This window comes from Panicum virgatum, chromosome 2N, assembly GCF_016808335.1.
Source record: "Panicum virgatum strain AP13 chromosome 2N, P.virgatum_v5, whole genome shotgun sequence".
NCBI classification, from domain to species: Eukaryota; Viridiplantae; Streptophyta; class Magnoliopsida; order Poales; family Poaceae; genus Panicum; species Panicum virgatum.
Genome location: NC_053146.1, coordinates 56,061,127 through 56,078,039, shown reverse-complemented (window position 1 = coordinate 56,078,039; position 16,913 = coordinate 56,061,127). Strand labels below are relative to the sequence as shown.

Genomic DNA, 16,913 nt, shown 5'->3' with positions numbered 1-16,913 from the left:
TGCAAGCAACCACCGGATACTGCAGGTGCCGAGGGTACAGCTGAATGATCTGCCCGGTACCTTTTCTAATGCCGAATAGCCTGCCTTGGAATGGCAGCACGTTCCAGAGATGAAGGTTTCGGTAGATAACAAGCCAGCGTGGACGAGTCGGCTCCGCGCAGACCACCACCGGAACATTGGGGAACCAGGCGACAACCGTGATGGATGTGCAAGACATACAAACTGCAGCTTCCATCCATGCCCTTGACCACGTGTCCTTCACCAGGAGATGAAAGATGTGGTGCTTTTGTTGAGCAGGATGAGGAGGCCGTCCGTGAACCCGACGATCCTGTGGCCGCGGAGCTCCGGCAGGCGGACGCGGAGGCGCCTGCTGGTGGACGTGTGGAAGAAGGTGGCCTGGCAGGCGTCGGCCGGGCGGACGCCGTCGCCGTCGCAGAGAGCGACCCAGCCGCGCGGGCGGAAGCGAACGTCCCGCAGCGTGGGGTCGCGCGGGCTATAGCCGTCGAGGCGCGCCAGGGCGCGCACACGGAGCGGAAGATCATGTAGTCAACCACGTCCTCCGCCAGCAGCCGCTCGGCGATGACGATGGTGATGTCCGAGGGATGCGCCCGGCGCTTGCGCCGCCCGGAGTCTGCCATCGCGCCGGCGAGTTTCCGCCGGCGCAACAGAGAAAAAGGCCGGGCCTTTCTCCCCAATCGGATCTGGAAACCAGAATAGTTGTAAAATTATATTAGACCCGGATCCAGAACGAACTTCGAATCAATCGTTATCCTCCGCCCTCCCTTTATACAGAACACTCACCGTGTTCGGCAGGCTGGAGCTGGAGGCTGGAGCTGGAGTGGTGTGAGAGAAAAACACTGTTTGGCAGGTTGGAGGCTGGAGCTAGAAGAATGTGAGAAAGAAATCCTGTAGAGCTGTTGGCTTGGTGACCAGCCGAACACGGTGACTGCCTCCGTCTCCAATCGCGATTCGTTACTCCAGACCGTGTTTTGTTCGGGGTTTATTGAATTCATTCCATTACAATTATTTGAGTTTACTGATCTGTCATTACAATTCGTCACATTAGAATCATGTCATTATAATTTCACAACTCTTCCAAACACACCACTACTAATTTTTTTTATGTCTGCAACCAGAAGGTCCCGGGTTCGAGCCCCAACCTCTGCACATTTGTGTGGGTAAGGTTTGGGGCTTAAAGACAATTCTTCCCCAGACCCCGCACAGTGCGGGAAGCTTACGGCACTGGGTACGCCTTTTTTTTAACAATGGTGAAAATCGCAGGGTGAGCTGATCCGGCGACTAATATAGGCTATTTCTTACGAGTTACTAACTAGTACAGATGTTGGAATGGCTTGAGCTTTTCTTGTTTTCTCCTGCTCAGACTCCATTAAACATGTTTAACTGTACTAACATTGCAGTTTCAGCAGACCAACAAACCAAGTTAACCACAACATTGCTGTTAGATGCTGGGTTGAAATCAATGATACGAATGAATCCAATGCCTTACGAGTTCACATTCAGATTCTAGAACACTGAAAGGCTAAAATCATAACCACAGAAAGTATCTTTGCAAAAGTTTGACAAAGTACAATTGTTTCCTGATCTACCTTCTAACATAAAACAAAGTGTTCCCCTTGCGTTTGCACTTGCAGATCCAACCAGCACCAGGTACAGGCCAAAGTCTCGCAAGCACTGCACCACATTACTCACAACATCAAACTACGAATCAGGGGGCAGAGTCTAACAAAATACAGATGACAGCAACATTCAGTCTTGGCGCAGATAGCCTAGACAGAGGAAGACGACGTGAAGAGAGACAACAAGCTCGGTCCATCTCAACCACGCCGGCTCCAACCGGAATGCCAAGGAGTGAGCCGGCTGCGCCATTGGAGCCATCCCAGCTGCCAGTGATAAAAACAACAGAGCCGTCAATGGCAACTTAGACAAGCGCTGCCAGAGGCTGAGCAACAAGAAAGCTATTGGCTGTTACGAAAAGAACCGGGGCCACACTCACCGTTGCACGTGTTGCTGGTGGTGATGTTGGTGAGGATGGCGAAAGATGTGCTGTTGGTGTACCCAGCGTAGGAGCACGTCCTGCTCTCACAGGATGAAGTGGAGGACGTGTTGCCGAGGAACATGTCCCCGCACTTGGCGGGAGGGCAGAACGAGGAGCTTAATCCCTGCGCTGGCTGGCAATCCAACCTGAAAGACCATGGGGTATTGTGAATTTCGGAATTTGGTTCCAAAGATTGATCCAGCTTGTACGAGTTTCAGTAGAGTGGCACTCACTGCCATGTGCTGGAGCTGCAGCCACACTTGACACAGTTGTTAGCAGTGAGGATGTAGCTTCCATTTGGGACAAGAAGGTTGCGGTCAATGGCTGTGTTGCTAATCGCAGAACCACAAGCTGCATAGATATGCAAATCATTAGAGTGTAGCTTGATACCAATAGTTCAGTTCATTCAGAAAGATGAGCAGAACGTAATGCTGAAGTGCATTTTAACAGCACAATACTAACATTCACAATAGCAAGACTATGAAAATGGCAAATAAACAAGGTGAGTGGAATGGTCAAACTTCGATGATGTGAAGCAATAACATATAATACTATCCAAATACTTTTCTGCTAGCGTGATCTAGTTCAAGCAGATTTCATTCCAAAGAGAGATGACAAATGTCAATTCTCAGAATATCAAATCCAAATGCAACGTTCAAAAAGCTAGACAGGTACACATTAGCTTATCCTGAACTACGAAAGCAACAGCCACATTTGTTGATGCAAGCAAACGTCCGTTGGAGCAATTCATTTTCCCATATTACACGTCTTTCATCAAGAATGCAAACTCTTAGTTGGTTTCCATGCTAAGGTTGGAACCATCCTTTGTGCCGCTACCTGCAAACCAGCAAAAGTAAGGACAGGAGGAGACAACCAGCAATCCTGAAACAACTAATAGTATCAAATTTTCTAATCCTCCTCTTTGCATATTCAAAAGCACAAACTTTTCATGCAAACAATCTGAAAAGGAACTTCTGAACTTTTTTAGGCGTAATAGGATAGAAGTGCAAAGGGGGAGGAAGAAAGAGATGGAACTTGCATTTGCCCAACGGCAAAGCGTATCTGTCAATCGCTACTTTAATCAGAAAAGATGCAAATGCAAAGAGGTTCGGAACTTTTCACAAGCCATATATGACATGTATTGTAAGCAACAACAGTATAGTAACTCAAAAGTCAGTGCAAGTGAATCTACTTCCTTTTGAGATGAAAGAATCTAGTACTAAACATGTCGAATAAATCAAGAACACACGATCTGCTAGGAACAAGATTAAAGGGGCGTCCTTTTTCTGTAGATTGCTTACTTCGGAGCGGCACATCAAGAACCTGGCCAGCGAGAAGGCCCTTGGCGTCGGGCATCTTGTTCACGGCGAGAATGGTCTCCTCCGTGGAGCCGAACTCCTGCGCGATGCCAGCGACGGAGCTCCCGGCCGGCGCGACGTACGTGAGGTGCACGACGGGGTCGCCGCCGACGGGGTCGCAGCTGCAGGGCACGGGGATCCAGAGCTGCTGGCCGACGGCGACCTTGTTTGGGTCGGAGACGTTGTTGGCGGCGGCGATGTCCTGGTAGGTGACGAGGCCCGCGAAGGCGCCCCGCGCGATGGCGTCGAGCGTGTCCCCGGCGCGGACCCGGTAGGTGGGCCGCTGGAAGGTGGCCCCGGCGCCGCCCGAGCAGAGGCAGGGCAGGCGCACCCGCAGCGGCACGGGCGCGGGCGCCGTGGGCGGCGTGGAGAGCGGGAGGCCGTTGGCCGCCAGCAGCGCGCGGTGGGAGCGGAGCTGGAAGAGCGCGCGCACGGCGGCGAGCGTGGCCGTGGCCGTGCCGTTGGGCGGCGCGTAGGAGATGAGCGCCTGGCACGTGGAGGCCCGCGGCGCCGTGGCGTTGCACGCGAACCGCGCCGCCCGCGCCGCGGGGCACAGCGCGGCGAGGAGGAGGAGGAGGCACAGCGGGAGGGGGGAGGAGGCGGGGAGCGGCGGCATTGCTGCCATGGTGAGGGGGAGCCTGGCTTAGCTTATCGGAGAGTGTGATGAGTGCGCGTGTTTACTGTTGCGGGGTTTGGACTGGCAGGGAGGGTTTGGCCGTTTAAATTTTGGGGAGGCGCACTGGCGCGGCGGTAGAGGAGTGGGGCAGTGTGCAGCAGCGAGCTGGGCGGTGGCCGCATGCTCTCTCTCTCTCTCTCTCCATTGCCGCGCGGTCAAAGCCGGCTTGACGAGGGATCGCAGCCGTGCAATGCTCGCGGCACGGCGCTGATCGTGCTGCGGCGGGCTCCGGGGTGGGCACCGGAGATGACAGCAGAGCCTAGTGGGGTGTGCGCAGTGGGCGAGTGGATGGAGGGGAAGACAGAAACAAGCGTGGGCGCTGGCTCGCCCGCCTGCAGCAGCGGCAGCAGCTCGTGGGGATTGTCTGCGCCCGGCGGCATTGTTTCGTGCCATTGTTCAGGAATCAAGCAAGCGGCAGTCGGCCCCTAGGCGGCAAGCGGCCCGTGCGCCGGGGCGCGGCGCCCTTTGTCCCGTGCGCCCGTGCGCCTGCCCCCGTCCCGCGGAACAGAGGAGGCGGACAGGAGGTGAGGAGGAGGCCGACGAGAGGACAGGTGAAATGAAGCCGGAACACGCTGGAGCCCGGAGCCTGGACACGCCGGTGGCCGGCGTCGTTGGTTTTTGCGTTCACGACCAGTTCATCCTGCTGTTCCTGGGTGTGCACGAAGCTCTGAGGAGTCCATCCGCTGTGGCGAAACTTCAAACTTGGCCTGCTCCTGTCAGACATGAGACACCGGACACCGGAGAACGCCCGTGCCTGGCTCCGCGGCCTGGTGAGTGTTTTCTTCAAAATTCTAAAACTTTACAAGATTTCCCATTATATTAAATCTTTGAACACATGCATAAAATATTAAATGTAGCTAAATAAAATAATTAATTATATAATTTGTCTGTAATTTGCGAGACGAATTTTTTGAATCTAATTAATCCATAATCGGATGTCTGAATCCTGGAACCGTTGTGGGTGGGTGTGGGGGTGGTGGTGGTGGTGGGGGTGGGGGGGGGGGGGGGTTAAAACTGAAACAAGCTCCGCGTCAGCTCTCAGAATTTGCAACGGGCCAAGCAACGGACAATGCGCAACGTTAACATAAGCGAATTCCTAGGCTCGACAAGGCCAACACACCCTCCCAGGAACTGTGGATTGAAGCTGCCTGTCGTGCAAAGATTCCGGGCCATGCATGCATCATATGGAAGGATGGATGGGCCGTCCGAAGCTCAAGGTCAGGAGCATTATATTTCTTTGTTTTTTTATTTCTTTTCTGTTTTTTGCCCCGTTGAAGACTGGTGAACACTGTTGAACAGCATCGGAGAAGTTAACTCTCTTCTTCTTTTTCTATACTACTACCTTCGGTTTTCCTGCCTCGAAGACAGGTGAACATCATCAATTCATCGGAGATGTAACTCTCTTATTTTTTTTAACTCTCTGGTTCTTAACTCTCTTTTTTTTTCTAGAAGATGCAAACCAGAATCTGTGAATTGTTGCGAGACGGTTTTTGTGATATTTCCTTTGCAATTCCCCACCTATATTCTAATAAAATTATACCATAGGAGGGGAGGGACTACAAGAAGAATGAAGGAGTTGTGCCACCAATTATTTGTAGTTTGCACGGTTCATCCATGCACCTTTTCTTTCTTAATTTTTGCTCCAACGGCTGGCATGCGAGTTCTACCAGTCGCTTTTCTCGGCACAGGAGGTGCTGCAACCGGAACTGGTGTGCAGCCACATGCCGAGGAAGGTTACGGATGAGATGGGCGCCATGCTTGTCAGGCCCTTTACTGAGGGAGAAGTAGAAGCTGCTCTGTTTCAGATGGCCCCAAGCAAATCCCCAGGAGTGGATGGTTTCAACGCCGGTTTTTTCCAAACTCATTGGCAGCTAGTGAAAGCTTCTGTAGTGCCGGCGGTGCTGTCCTTTCTGAACGAGGGAGATTTACCTGTGGAACTGAATAAAATGTTGTTGGTTCTTATTCCAAAGGTTAGTAATCCACAGGAACTTTCTCAGTACAGACCAATTTCGCTTTGCAATGTTCTGTACAAAATTTGCTTGAAGACTATGGCCAACCGTCTCCGATTGATTTTGGAGGAGGTGGTTTCGGTAGAGCAGAGTGCCTTTGTGCCTGGCCGGTTAATCACGGACAATGTGTTGATTGCCTATGAGTGCATACATTACCTGAGAACAAAGAGAGGCAAGGATGGGGCCTGCGCAATTAAACTGGATATGGCAAAGGCTTATGATCGCGTTGAATGGCGTTATTTGGATGCTGTCATGCGGGCATTGGGGTTTCCTGATCAATGGTGCAGGCTGGTGATGAGGTGTGTCACTTCAGTTACCTTCTCTGTCCGCGTCAATGGTGTATTCTCGGATTGTTTCCAACCATCAAGGGGAATACGGCAAGGTGATCCTATTTCACCTTATTTGTTCCTTCTTTGCGCTGAAGGTTTATCTTCGATGTTAAGAAGTATTGGCCCTTTATACGTCTCAAGAGGAGTGAGGGTGAGTAGACATGCTCCTTGGGTGTCACATCTTCTTTTTGCTGACGACTGTCTGATTTTCACCCAAGCTTCGAAGAGAGGGGCAGACCGGGTAGCGGCAATCCTTGTGGACTACAACAGGGGATCGGGCCAGCTTGTGAATAAGGGGAAGTCGGCTATCTTTTTTAGCCCCAATTGTGACAGTGAGAGCAAGGAGGCAGTGCATACCAACCTACAGATTCGAACTGAAGCGTTGGGTGAGAAGTACCTGGGATTACCTACGTCTGCCGAGCGGGAAAGTTCGGGTGCTTTCAACTATGTCTCTAGCCGGGTGCGAGGTATGGTGGGAGGATGGGAGGAGAAGAACATGAGCTGTGCAGCCCGAGAGGTACTCTTGAAAGCAAATGTTCAGTCGGTGCCAACATATCCCATGTCATGTTTCAGACTGTCGGCGGCAGTCTGTAAGAAGCTGACCCCTGCAGTATCGAATTATTGGTGGGGCAGTAGTCTTGACAATCATAAGATCCACTGGTTGGAATGGGAGAAGATTACGAGATCAAAAAGTGAGGGTGGTATGGGCTTCATAGATTTCGCTTTGTTCAACAAGGCGATGCTGGGAAAACAAGGATGGCGTTTGATTAAGCAGCCGAATTCGCTTTGCGCTCAGGTACTGAAGGGAAAATACTACCCTAACTCGGATTTTCTTTTAGCTACCAAAAAAAGGCGAAGTTCTGCCACTTGGAGGGCAATCCTCCATGGGCGGGATGTCCTGTCCCGTGGCCTGATTAAAAGGGTTGGGCCGAGTGACATTGATGTGTGGGAGGATAATTGGATACCAGGCGTTAGATCACTCGAACCAGTGGTGCGCATGCCGCAAGCGACAGCGGTGAAGGTGCATGATCTGTTCATCCCGAGCACAAGAAATTGGGATGAGTCAGTGGTTAGGGAATCTTTTATGATGCTCGATGCCAATGAAGTGCTTAAGATCAGACCTAGTGTCCGGGCAACTGAGGATGTTCTCGCTTGGGCTTTTGAGAAGAAGGGATTCTACTCTGTCCGTTCGGCATATAATTTTCTCAAACAAGAATAGACAGAGGCAGCCATGGCAAAGACTGGGGAGTCATCGGCCTCTGGTGGGTCGGCACAGTGGTCCTCTCTTTGGAAGCTGGATATTCCTCCAAAATGCAGAGTCTTTTGGTGGAGGGTGCTTCACAATTCGCTTCCGTCACGGGCCGAATTGAAGAGGAGGCATGTGGAACCGGAAAGCCACTGTCATGTTTGTGGTGATCCGTCGGAATCTCTACACCATGTCTTCTTCGAATGTCTGACCGCGAAGCACTTTTGGAAGGCAGTTAAAGACCTCAAGGGGCTGACAATCCCTAGGCTGCACCCCTGCTCTTTTGCTACTGATATTATGAAGCCGGAGATCTGCAACGCTTCTGTGGCTGTGGCAGCTCTGATTGTATGTGGTGCTTGGGCGCTGTGGACGGGACGCAATGGAAGGCGGCATGGGAGAACGGTGTGGGAGCTGGGAGCAGCGGCGAGATACGTCTCCAATTTGTTGGAGGAGCTGTTGTGTAACATCCCAAAAATCTAGCAAAAATAAATCACGCGCTAATCCTTGTTTTGTCGTTGAGCTCGATCCCATCTTGTTTCATCTTCCGCCTGACTTCCCGATACCCCGAGGAACCGAGCCGACACCCAAATCTTCCGCTGTCCCATCCCTGTTTGGCCCTCGGCCTGCGCGTCGCACGCGGCCGACACCGCGCGTGGCCGACCGCGGCCGCGATCAGCGCCGACGCGCTCGCCCCCTCTCTCTCTTTATTTCTCTCCCCTCCTTTTTATTTCTTTTCTTTTTCCCCATTTTCTTTTTCCCATTTTCTTTTTTCTTTTTCCTCTCCTTCCCTCTCCCTCTCTCTCCTACCCGCGCGCTCGGCTCCCTCCCTCTCTACTCTGCCCGCTCCCGAGCGCCGCCCGCTCGCCCGCTCCCCTCTGCCGCGCGACCCCACCGCGTCGCCCTCCCTGCTCGGCCGCCCCGCTCCGCGCCTTCTGCTCGGCCCGCTCGACCGTGTGCACGCGCGCCGCCCCCGACCGGCCGCGCGCTCGTGCACCCGGCGCCCGTCGCGCCGCGCCGCGACGTCGCCCGGCCGCCTTCCCGCGCGCGCACTCGGCCTTCGCTCGCTCGACCGCGCGCCAAGCCCCACCTCGGCCCCGCACCACCGGCGTGAGCTCGCCCGCCCAGACCGCCTCTGCACGCCCACGCGGTCACGCCGTGACCTACGCGCCCGCGCACGCCACATCACCGGTCCCGCTCGCCCTGCCGCCCGCGCACACCGCCGTTGACGGCCGCACACCGCCGCCGCCTGCCACACGCAAACGCCCAGCACGCCGCCGTGCCGCCCTCGCCAAACTCCTGCCTCGCCGTAGCCCTTCCGCCGGCCGAACCTGCCCCGCTGCTGCCTTTTCAACGCCGCCGTCGCCTCAGCAACAGGCCGCCGCTGTTCGGGTTGACGCCGGGCCACCACGCGCTCGACGCAGCACCGCCACGGCGACAAGACCGCTCCGGCAGCGCCCGCCCCACACCATTAATGCCGTCGAGGAGTCGCGTCGCGAGCCCCGCCGGCCACCCCGTTCTCACCCCTCTCCACCGCCTTGGCCGCCTATAAAAAGGGCCGCGGAGCGTCCCCGAGTGCCAAATCCACTACCAAGAGCCGCAGCCGCCGCCCTAGCCACTCCTTGCTCCCCTAGCGCCGCCGCCGCCTACCTTGTAGCTCCACCGCCGCTGGCCGCAGTGGCCAGGCCGCCACGCCCCACCCCGGCACAAGGTGAGGCCGGGGATCGACCCCGCAGGGCCCCCACCTCCTTTCCCCTCTACCCCGGGCCACCGGCGAGGCTCAGAGCCGCCGAATCGCCGGCGCCAAGCGCCGCCTCCACCCTCCCCTGTTCAGGACGCGAGAAGGGGGAAGAAGAAGGGCGATTTCGCCCAGAACCCCCTCCCTTTCCCCTATTTCCTTAAGAACCCTTCCACCTCTTGATATTTTTGCAATTAGAACCCCCTCTTCTGCTATATTCTCAAAACAAACCCTCACCATATAAACTTAGTTATAAGTAAGCCCCTGACTCTTTTAGATTGACCCATGAAGTTTCTAAAATATAAACCAAGCCCCTGCCTACTTAATCTTAATTACAATTAGGTCCCTAGACCCCTGTTTAGGCCCCGAACACTCCTTTGACTTATCATTTTATGTGCCTAACGACCCCGGCTTAACCTAAAATTTTACCCCGCCTCTCCTAACTCAGTTTTGGCCATACCATTCAGAAACCATTCAAAAATAACAATCTATGCTCTATATTTCATGTGTTCCCGTTTCGAGCTCGACGACAAATCTTTGTTTTGATTGAATGTTTGTTTGTGTGCGCTGTAGACCACAGAGTGAACGAAGGAGAACCCGTTGACGAGCAGTGCTGTGAGCAGGTGGACGAGGACCCGTTCCGCAACCCCGAGCCCGAAGGACAGGACTTCCCCGAAGGCTTTGAAGACGGCAAGTTCAATCCCATCCTTTGATGCATGTTTCTGTCCTAGTTTTTATGAACACAACCCAATGGCCTGTTTTATAAAGTTGCATATGTTTTACTTGCATGAAAACACGGTTGGATAGCCACCCCTTGATTTGTGATGACCATTCCTTGACCACCTAGATTAATGTCTGATTTTGCTTGGACGTTAATCGATATTAGAACGCTTAGGACTTTACTCATAACATAATTTATTTGATAAAGAAAATGTGTGCGTGTGGGAAGGGATAAAATGTGGATTTTCGAAAGATGAGTATGGACGGGATGGACGGCATTTCTGTGTGAATTGCCGATTGGTGTGCCTATGCCTGTGTGGCAGGGCAAAGAAGGGAGATATCCATCTTGTCGCGTCTAAGGACCGAGTTGGTGTGTCATCTCACCTAACTCCACTATCGTGCAAGCCACTCGACCGTTGAATGGGCAACGGCATAGCATAAATCCCACTAGTTGGTGTGGTAGCCATCAGGAGAGCTGAGAGCAACGGGTAACTAAGGAAAAGGGATAAGTCCCGAGTGACTTATGCCCGGTTATACCTAAGTGAATGGTCAATGACCCCTTGGTGCATCCCGTGATGGCTAGTCAGGCTTAGCTACGGTGGGTAATGGCTATGTTGGGATCTACACCGACACGACGGTGTTCGAGTTGTGGTATCCTACTTGTGGGTAAAGTTGCACACCTCTGCAGAGTTAAGAATCTATTCGAATAGTCCGTGCCCACGGTATTGGGCGAGTTATGGTGTGGTCACATAACTAGTGTTTCTTTGGGATGGGCTGGTGTGAGTTGTTTTGGAATTGGTTCCGGCAGTTGTGCCGTGTGCTACGACGGACGGGGAGTCCGGTAGCAGTTTTAAAACCTGAACTCTGTGTTACTGCAAAAACTGATTTCTAAAAGGTTTTTCGTAAAATAAACCCCCGCATAAAATGTCATTTTTCTGCAAATTAAACCGTAACTTTATCCTTGATTTACCTATGCATATTATTCTGTTATAACCCCCTCCGTGGGTGTGGTTGGACTTGCTGAGTACGTTTGTACTCACCCCACTCTTACTTTTTACAGAAGAAGACCCGGACTTCGTACCAGACGACGCCGAGTAGGGTTATCGTTCTACACCCAACCTTGCCTGTGGAACCGGCCCTGTTAAGATGCCTCCGCTGTCGCAGTACTCTGAGCCCGTAGTAGATCCTATGTGGTTCGCGGTCTGGTGTTATGTCGTAGCCTGGTTAATTATTATTATCATCTGTATCGAGTGTCCGCCAAGGTTTGTAAGGTTTTGAACCATCTGATGTAATAAATGTGGCATCAGCCTCCTGGGACTGATGTTTTGTATCACATTTAAGTCTTCTCTTATGAGGGGACGCTTCAGGTGGTATCAGAGCCGCAGGTTGGCCGTAGGACGTGACCTTAGGAGCGAAACCCGTTTTCAGGACCTTTCACCTTAGGACTTTTCTATCCTTAATCCTTTCCTCACACAAACACTCACCTTTGGTTCTTGCCCTGTTCCAGATGGCTGACAATGGATGGATCGGCGGAATCTGTTTCGCAGAGCCCGGCCTTCCAAAGTTGTTGATACTCAGCCTGGAACGCATTGGAGTTGTGGATCCGCCAGAATTTCTTTACCGGGAGTACGACTCTAAGGGCACTCTTCGGTGTGACCTGATGATCTTCATAGCAAGAAGCACCCGCTTACCCTGATGTGGACCCTTGGTTCATCTCCACCACTGGATTCCGTTTCCCGGATACCTATCGGAAAGCCGCCCGCAAAGCCCTACGACGTCTGCGTGTGATCTACAGGCATCACCTCCAGCGGACTCCTATGGGATTTTTCCCGCCGACTGAAGGAAGAGGACGCACATGGATTGCCAGGATGAGAGGACTTGGAAGAGAAGAAGAAGACCTAGAAGACACGGTCTCTCACCTATCCATCTATCTCACCGGCCTGGATGAGCTCTATCGCGAGCAAGCAGCACAACTGAAACAGCAGGTCCACAGAGCAGAAAAAGCAACCCAGGAGATGGAGGAACAACGGTCGAGGACTTTCCATGCCGAGTATTCCCTAGCCGCCCTCCAAGTCCAAATGGATGAAAAAGAGGAAGAACTGGAAGAACAGCGGGCAAAAGCCACACGCGCCGAGGACTCGCTAGCCGCTCTCCAAGCTCGTATGCGGAGGTACGAGGCTCGCTGGGGAATAGGCGGATGGATAGAAGAAGACGCAGAAGAAGAACCCGAAGAGGCTCAATGGGATGTAGGCATTCAGGCCGAAGAGGAAGAGCCCATGGAAACCCATTGGGATGTTGGAACTCAAACTGAAGAAGAAGAACCTGAAGAAACCCATTGGGACAAAGGAACTCAGACCGAGGATAACATGATGGATCAGTGTCTTCCACTGAAGAAGCGCACCCTTAGGATTGAGGAAGAATCCCCTTGATAAGAGTTGTCTCCAAACTAGAACCTTTGTTCTAATAATAATCATGTACCCATGAAGTTGTACTCCACCATGTTGCCATAAATAAATGTCATCTACCCCCTTTTGTGTACCTCAAATGATTGTGCAAGTTCTTTACCCTACCTTTGTTTTTCAGATGGCTGAGGAAGGATGGACCCAGGGCAACTGCCAAGCTGCACCTGGCTTCCCCAGTCTCTTGATCAACGCGCTGGAAAGCCTTGGAGTCACGGAACGCCCAAGGTACTACAGCAGAGAGTACGAGCATCATGGCACTCTCCGCTGCAGGGTGATCCTAGTCATCGCAAGAAGTGACCGCCACCCCGACATCCTGTCATGGCGAGTGACTGCTACAGGGTTTAGGCACCAGGACACCTACCCCCTAGCCGTCAGGAAAGCACTTCGTTACCTGTGCCGGATTTTTGAAGGACACCTCACCCCCACACCAATGAGGTTCTTCCCACCAGCCATCAGGACTCCAGTTTGGGAAGCTCGAATGAGGAGCCTGGAACGACGCCGCCATGAAGAAGTCCTCCTGTACCAAGTAGCTACCTACCTAGCCTCCTTGGATCAGCTCTTTGACGAGCAAGCCAACTTGCTGAGGGAACAGACCCATCGAGCCGAGCAAGCAGAGCTCGCGCTAAGACTGCAGCAGATCCGAGCAGTCCAAGCCGAGGCAAGAGCCGCAGCCGCGGTCAGCAGTGAAGCAGTTGCTCAGGAAAGCCTCAGGCAAGCCCGAGACCGGCGTATGTAAGAATGGGCTAGTAGTGGAACCCCAGTCCCGGCAATAGGAGAAGACCATGTTCTGCTCGGGACGCCCGTCTTTGGATGGGGACCACTCGTTGGAAACCCACTAGCCCCACCCGAGAATCCTGGAAGGTCTACGGCCGCCGCAAGAGAAGCCGCAACGCAACCCCGGGAAAACGGAGGTCTAGAGGATGGCGAACCGGGACCACTCTTTTCCCCGGAGGTCGTGTGTTCCTTTCCGAGGGAGGAACCCACTCAAGCCGATGAGTCAGCCTAAAGTGTTAGCGACCGTCAAGGGATGAAGCCGTGTGGTCCGACGAAGATCTGTGCCCCTTTTCTTTTGTAGTTGTGTACCCGGTCGTGTAGTACGCGTTTGGCCTTGCCCCTTGTTGTACCACCCTTGCTGTAATAAAGTTGCTTGTGCTTGTTGTTTGTGATGATTGCTTGTTGATTGTGTGCTTGCCGGCAGTAAATAGATACTGCCTTTTCAAAATTACGACTTAACCAACTTAAACATCACCTAATCTTAGTCCCAATCCGCTCGTTCTGCAGATGGTTTCCCGGAGCATCACAAGGGCCTCCCGAGTCAGGGACCCTGCAGCCGCTGATGCAGGAGTACACCCTGACGGGCAAAACCATCCTCAGGAAGAACAAGAAGTGAGTCAGGGCAGAGGAGAAAATCATGGTGCACAGCTGCCACCACCACCACCACCTTTCGTGGACCTGGCACAAGTAATCCATAACCAGACTCTCATACTGGAGACACTGGCCAATGCTCTAGTGAACAGGCAGCCACGAGAGCAGACCTTTAATGACAAGCTGACAGCTTTTCTGAGGGCCAAGCCACCCACTTTTGCCGGATCCAGCAACCCCTTGGATGCAGATGACTGGCTCCGCGTGATCCAGAGGAAGCTCGAGCCATTTGGGTGCCAGGATCGAGATAAAGTTCTTCTGGTTGCACATCAACTCACCGGGACTGCCTTAGCCTGGTGGGAGAATTACTGCGCTGCTGCCAGAGATGCCTCCACCATCACCTGGAATGAATTCGTGAGGGAGTTCCGCCGTTATCACATCCCCTCGGCCACCATGAAGCGCAAGGCAGATGAGTTCCGCGCACTTCAGCAGGGGAGTATGTCGGTGGAAGAATATACTCACCAGTTTATGGAGCTGTCTCGATATGCGCCAGATGAAGTGAACGACGACGAGAAGAAGCAGGACATGTTCAAGAAGGGACTAAACCCAGAACTCAGGACCCTGCTCACCCCTCAGATCTATCCTGATTTCAACACCTTGATGAACAAGGCAATCCTCACCGAGAAGGCTAAGATTGATGAAAGGAAAGAGAACAAGCGCAAGTTTCTGGAGAGTAAGTCTCGCCAGCAGGATCGTTTTCAGAAGACCAGAAGTCTCAGCTACAACGCACCAAGGTCCCAAGCCCCAATGCAGTACAAAACTCAGTCTCAAGTGACAGGACCACGGGCCCCTAACACACAGCCCAGAAGCCAGAACACCATGAGGGCCTCACAGAATAATGCGAGCCAGGTCACCAACAACAACAGCAACGTGAGAGCCTGCTTCAACTGCCGTGAGACGGGTCACTTCATCGCCGACTGCCCCTATGCCAAGAACAAGCCTGCTACTTCGGCTTTCTCCAACACAGTGAACGGACCCAAGCCAGTTCTGACCGGTGCCAACCGAGTGCCCCTCCGTGGCAACAGCAACAACAACAACAACAACCAGCAGAGGCAATCCCAGCAGTCTTTTGGATGAGCCCGTGTCAACCACATCGACGCATAGGAAGCTCAAGGAGCCCAGGGCGTAGTACTCGGTGAGTACCTAGTCAGCTCAACTCTTGCAACAGTACTGTTTGATTCTGGAGCATCACACTCATTCATATCCTCGAGCTTTGTGGAGAAACATAAAATACCTACGGTACTACTAAAAACACCCCTATTAACCTGGACGCCCGGAGGAGACATCAGGTGTCAACTGGGTTGTCTACGGGTAAGGATCAATTTAAGTGGGGTAGAGTTTTTAGCAGACCTAGTAGTGCTTAAGTCAGAAGGGATAGATGTGATCCTTGGAATGGACTGGCTAAGCAAACATAATGGCCTCATAGGTTGTACGGACAAGGTAGTACACCTAACAAACCCAGAAGGAGTCCGAGTGACCTGCCATACCCGGGAAAGTGGAGCAAACCCGATGGTGTTTAGCATGGAAGCCAAGTCCTTGGAGGAAGTCCCGGTAGTGAATGAGTACCCCGATGTCTTTCCCGAAGAGCTTCCCGGTATGCCACCAGATAGGGACGTAGAATTTGTCATTGATCTTGTTCCTGGAACCGCCCCCATAGCCAAAAGACCCTATAGGATGGCAGCCTCTGAGTTGGCAGAGTTAAAGAAACAACTAGAGGAGTTACAACAGATTGGCTTCATCAGGCCAAGTTCGTCTCCTTGGAGAGCCCCGGTTCTATTTGTCAAGAAGAAGGACGGAAGTATGAGGTTGTGTGTAGACTACCGGGCACTAAACGAAGTCACTATCAAAAATAAGTATCCCCTTCCCAGGATCGATGATCTCTTTGATCAGTTAAAAGGAGCCAAGTACTTTTCCAAGATTGACCTAAGGTCCGGATATTTTCAGCTCAAGATTAGGGAAAGCGACATCCCGAAGACAGCCTTTGTCACCCGATACGGACAGTTTGAGTTCACAGTGATGTCTTTCGGACTGACAAATGCACCGGCCTATTTCATGAACCTCATGAATAAAGTTTTTATGGACGAGCTAGATAAGTTTGTCGTAGTCTTCATTGACGACATACTTATTTACTCAAAGAGCATTCAGGAGCACGAGCAGCACCTGAGGGTAGTTTTGGAAAAACTGAGAGTGCATAGGCTATACGCCAAATTCGGCAAGTGCGAATTTTGGCTGGAGAAAGTAGCCTTCCTTGGCCATATTTTGACCGCAGAAGGAGTGGCAGTAGACCCCGAGAAGGTCGAAGCAGTATCCAACTGGCAGCCGCCGACCAATGTGAGTGAGATCAGGAGTTTTCTTGGATTAGCTGGGTATTATCGGAGATTCATTGAAGGGTTTTCTAAAATAGCCCGGCCCATGACAGAGCTGCTCAAGAAAGAAAAGAAGTTCACCTGGACGGAGTCGTGCGAAAGGAGCTTCCAGGAGTTGAAGCGAAGATTGACGACAGCCCCAGTGCTAACCCTGCCGGATATTCATCGGGATTTCGTCATCTATTGTGATGCGTCCCGACAAGGATTGGGTTGTGTACTGATGCAAGATGGGAAAGTCGTTGCATATGCTTCCCGTCAGCTCAGGACTCATGAGCAAAATTACCCGACCCATGACCTAGAACTTGCAGCCGTAGTGCACGCACTTAAGATCTGGAGGCATTATTTGATTGGAAATAAGTGTGAAATCTTCACCGACCATAAAAGTCTGAAGTATATCTTCACCCAGCCGGACTTGAACTTGAGGCAAAGAAGATGGCTATAATTAGTCAAAGATTATAATTTGGAAATTCATTATCACCCAGGGAAAGCAAATGTAGTAGCTGATGCTCTAAGTCGGAAGTCTTACGGGCCTAA

At 52.4% G+C, this 16,913-nt stretch overlaps 1 protein-coding gene and 1 pseudogene across 1 annotated transcript; both read right to left on the bottom strand.

The window, feature by feature from the left end:
* Nucleotides 1–279: 279 nt before the first annotated feature.
* On the bottom strand, nucleotides 280–718 carry LOC120658454 (annotated as a pseudogene).
* Nucleotides 719–1,464: 746 nt separating this feature from the next.
* Nucleotides 1,465–4,108, bottom strand: LOC120658364 (chitin elicitor-binding protein-like). The gene is made up of 4 exons (XM_039936631.1): nucleotides 3,358–4,108; nucleotides 2,290–2,407; nucleotides 2,015–2,202; nucleotides 1,465–1,901 (listed from the first exon to the last, which is right to left on the bottom strand). Exons 1-4 carry the CDS (start codon nucleotides 4,037–4,039, stop codon nucleotides 1,768–1,770), a joined length of 1,122 nt encoding a protein of 373 aa, XP_039792565.1. The 5' UTR covers nucleotides 4,040–4,108; the 3' UTR covers nucleotides 1,465–1,767.
* Between the last annotated feature and the right edge of the window lie 12,805 nt (nucleotides 4,109–16,913).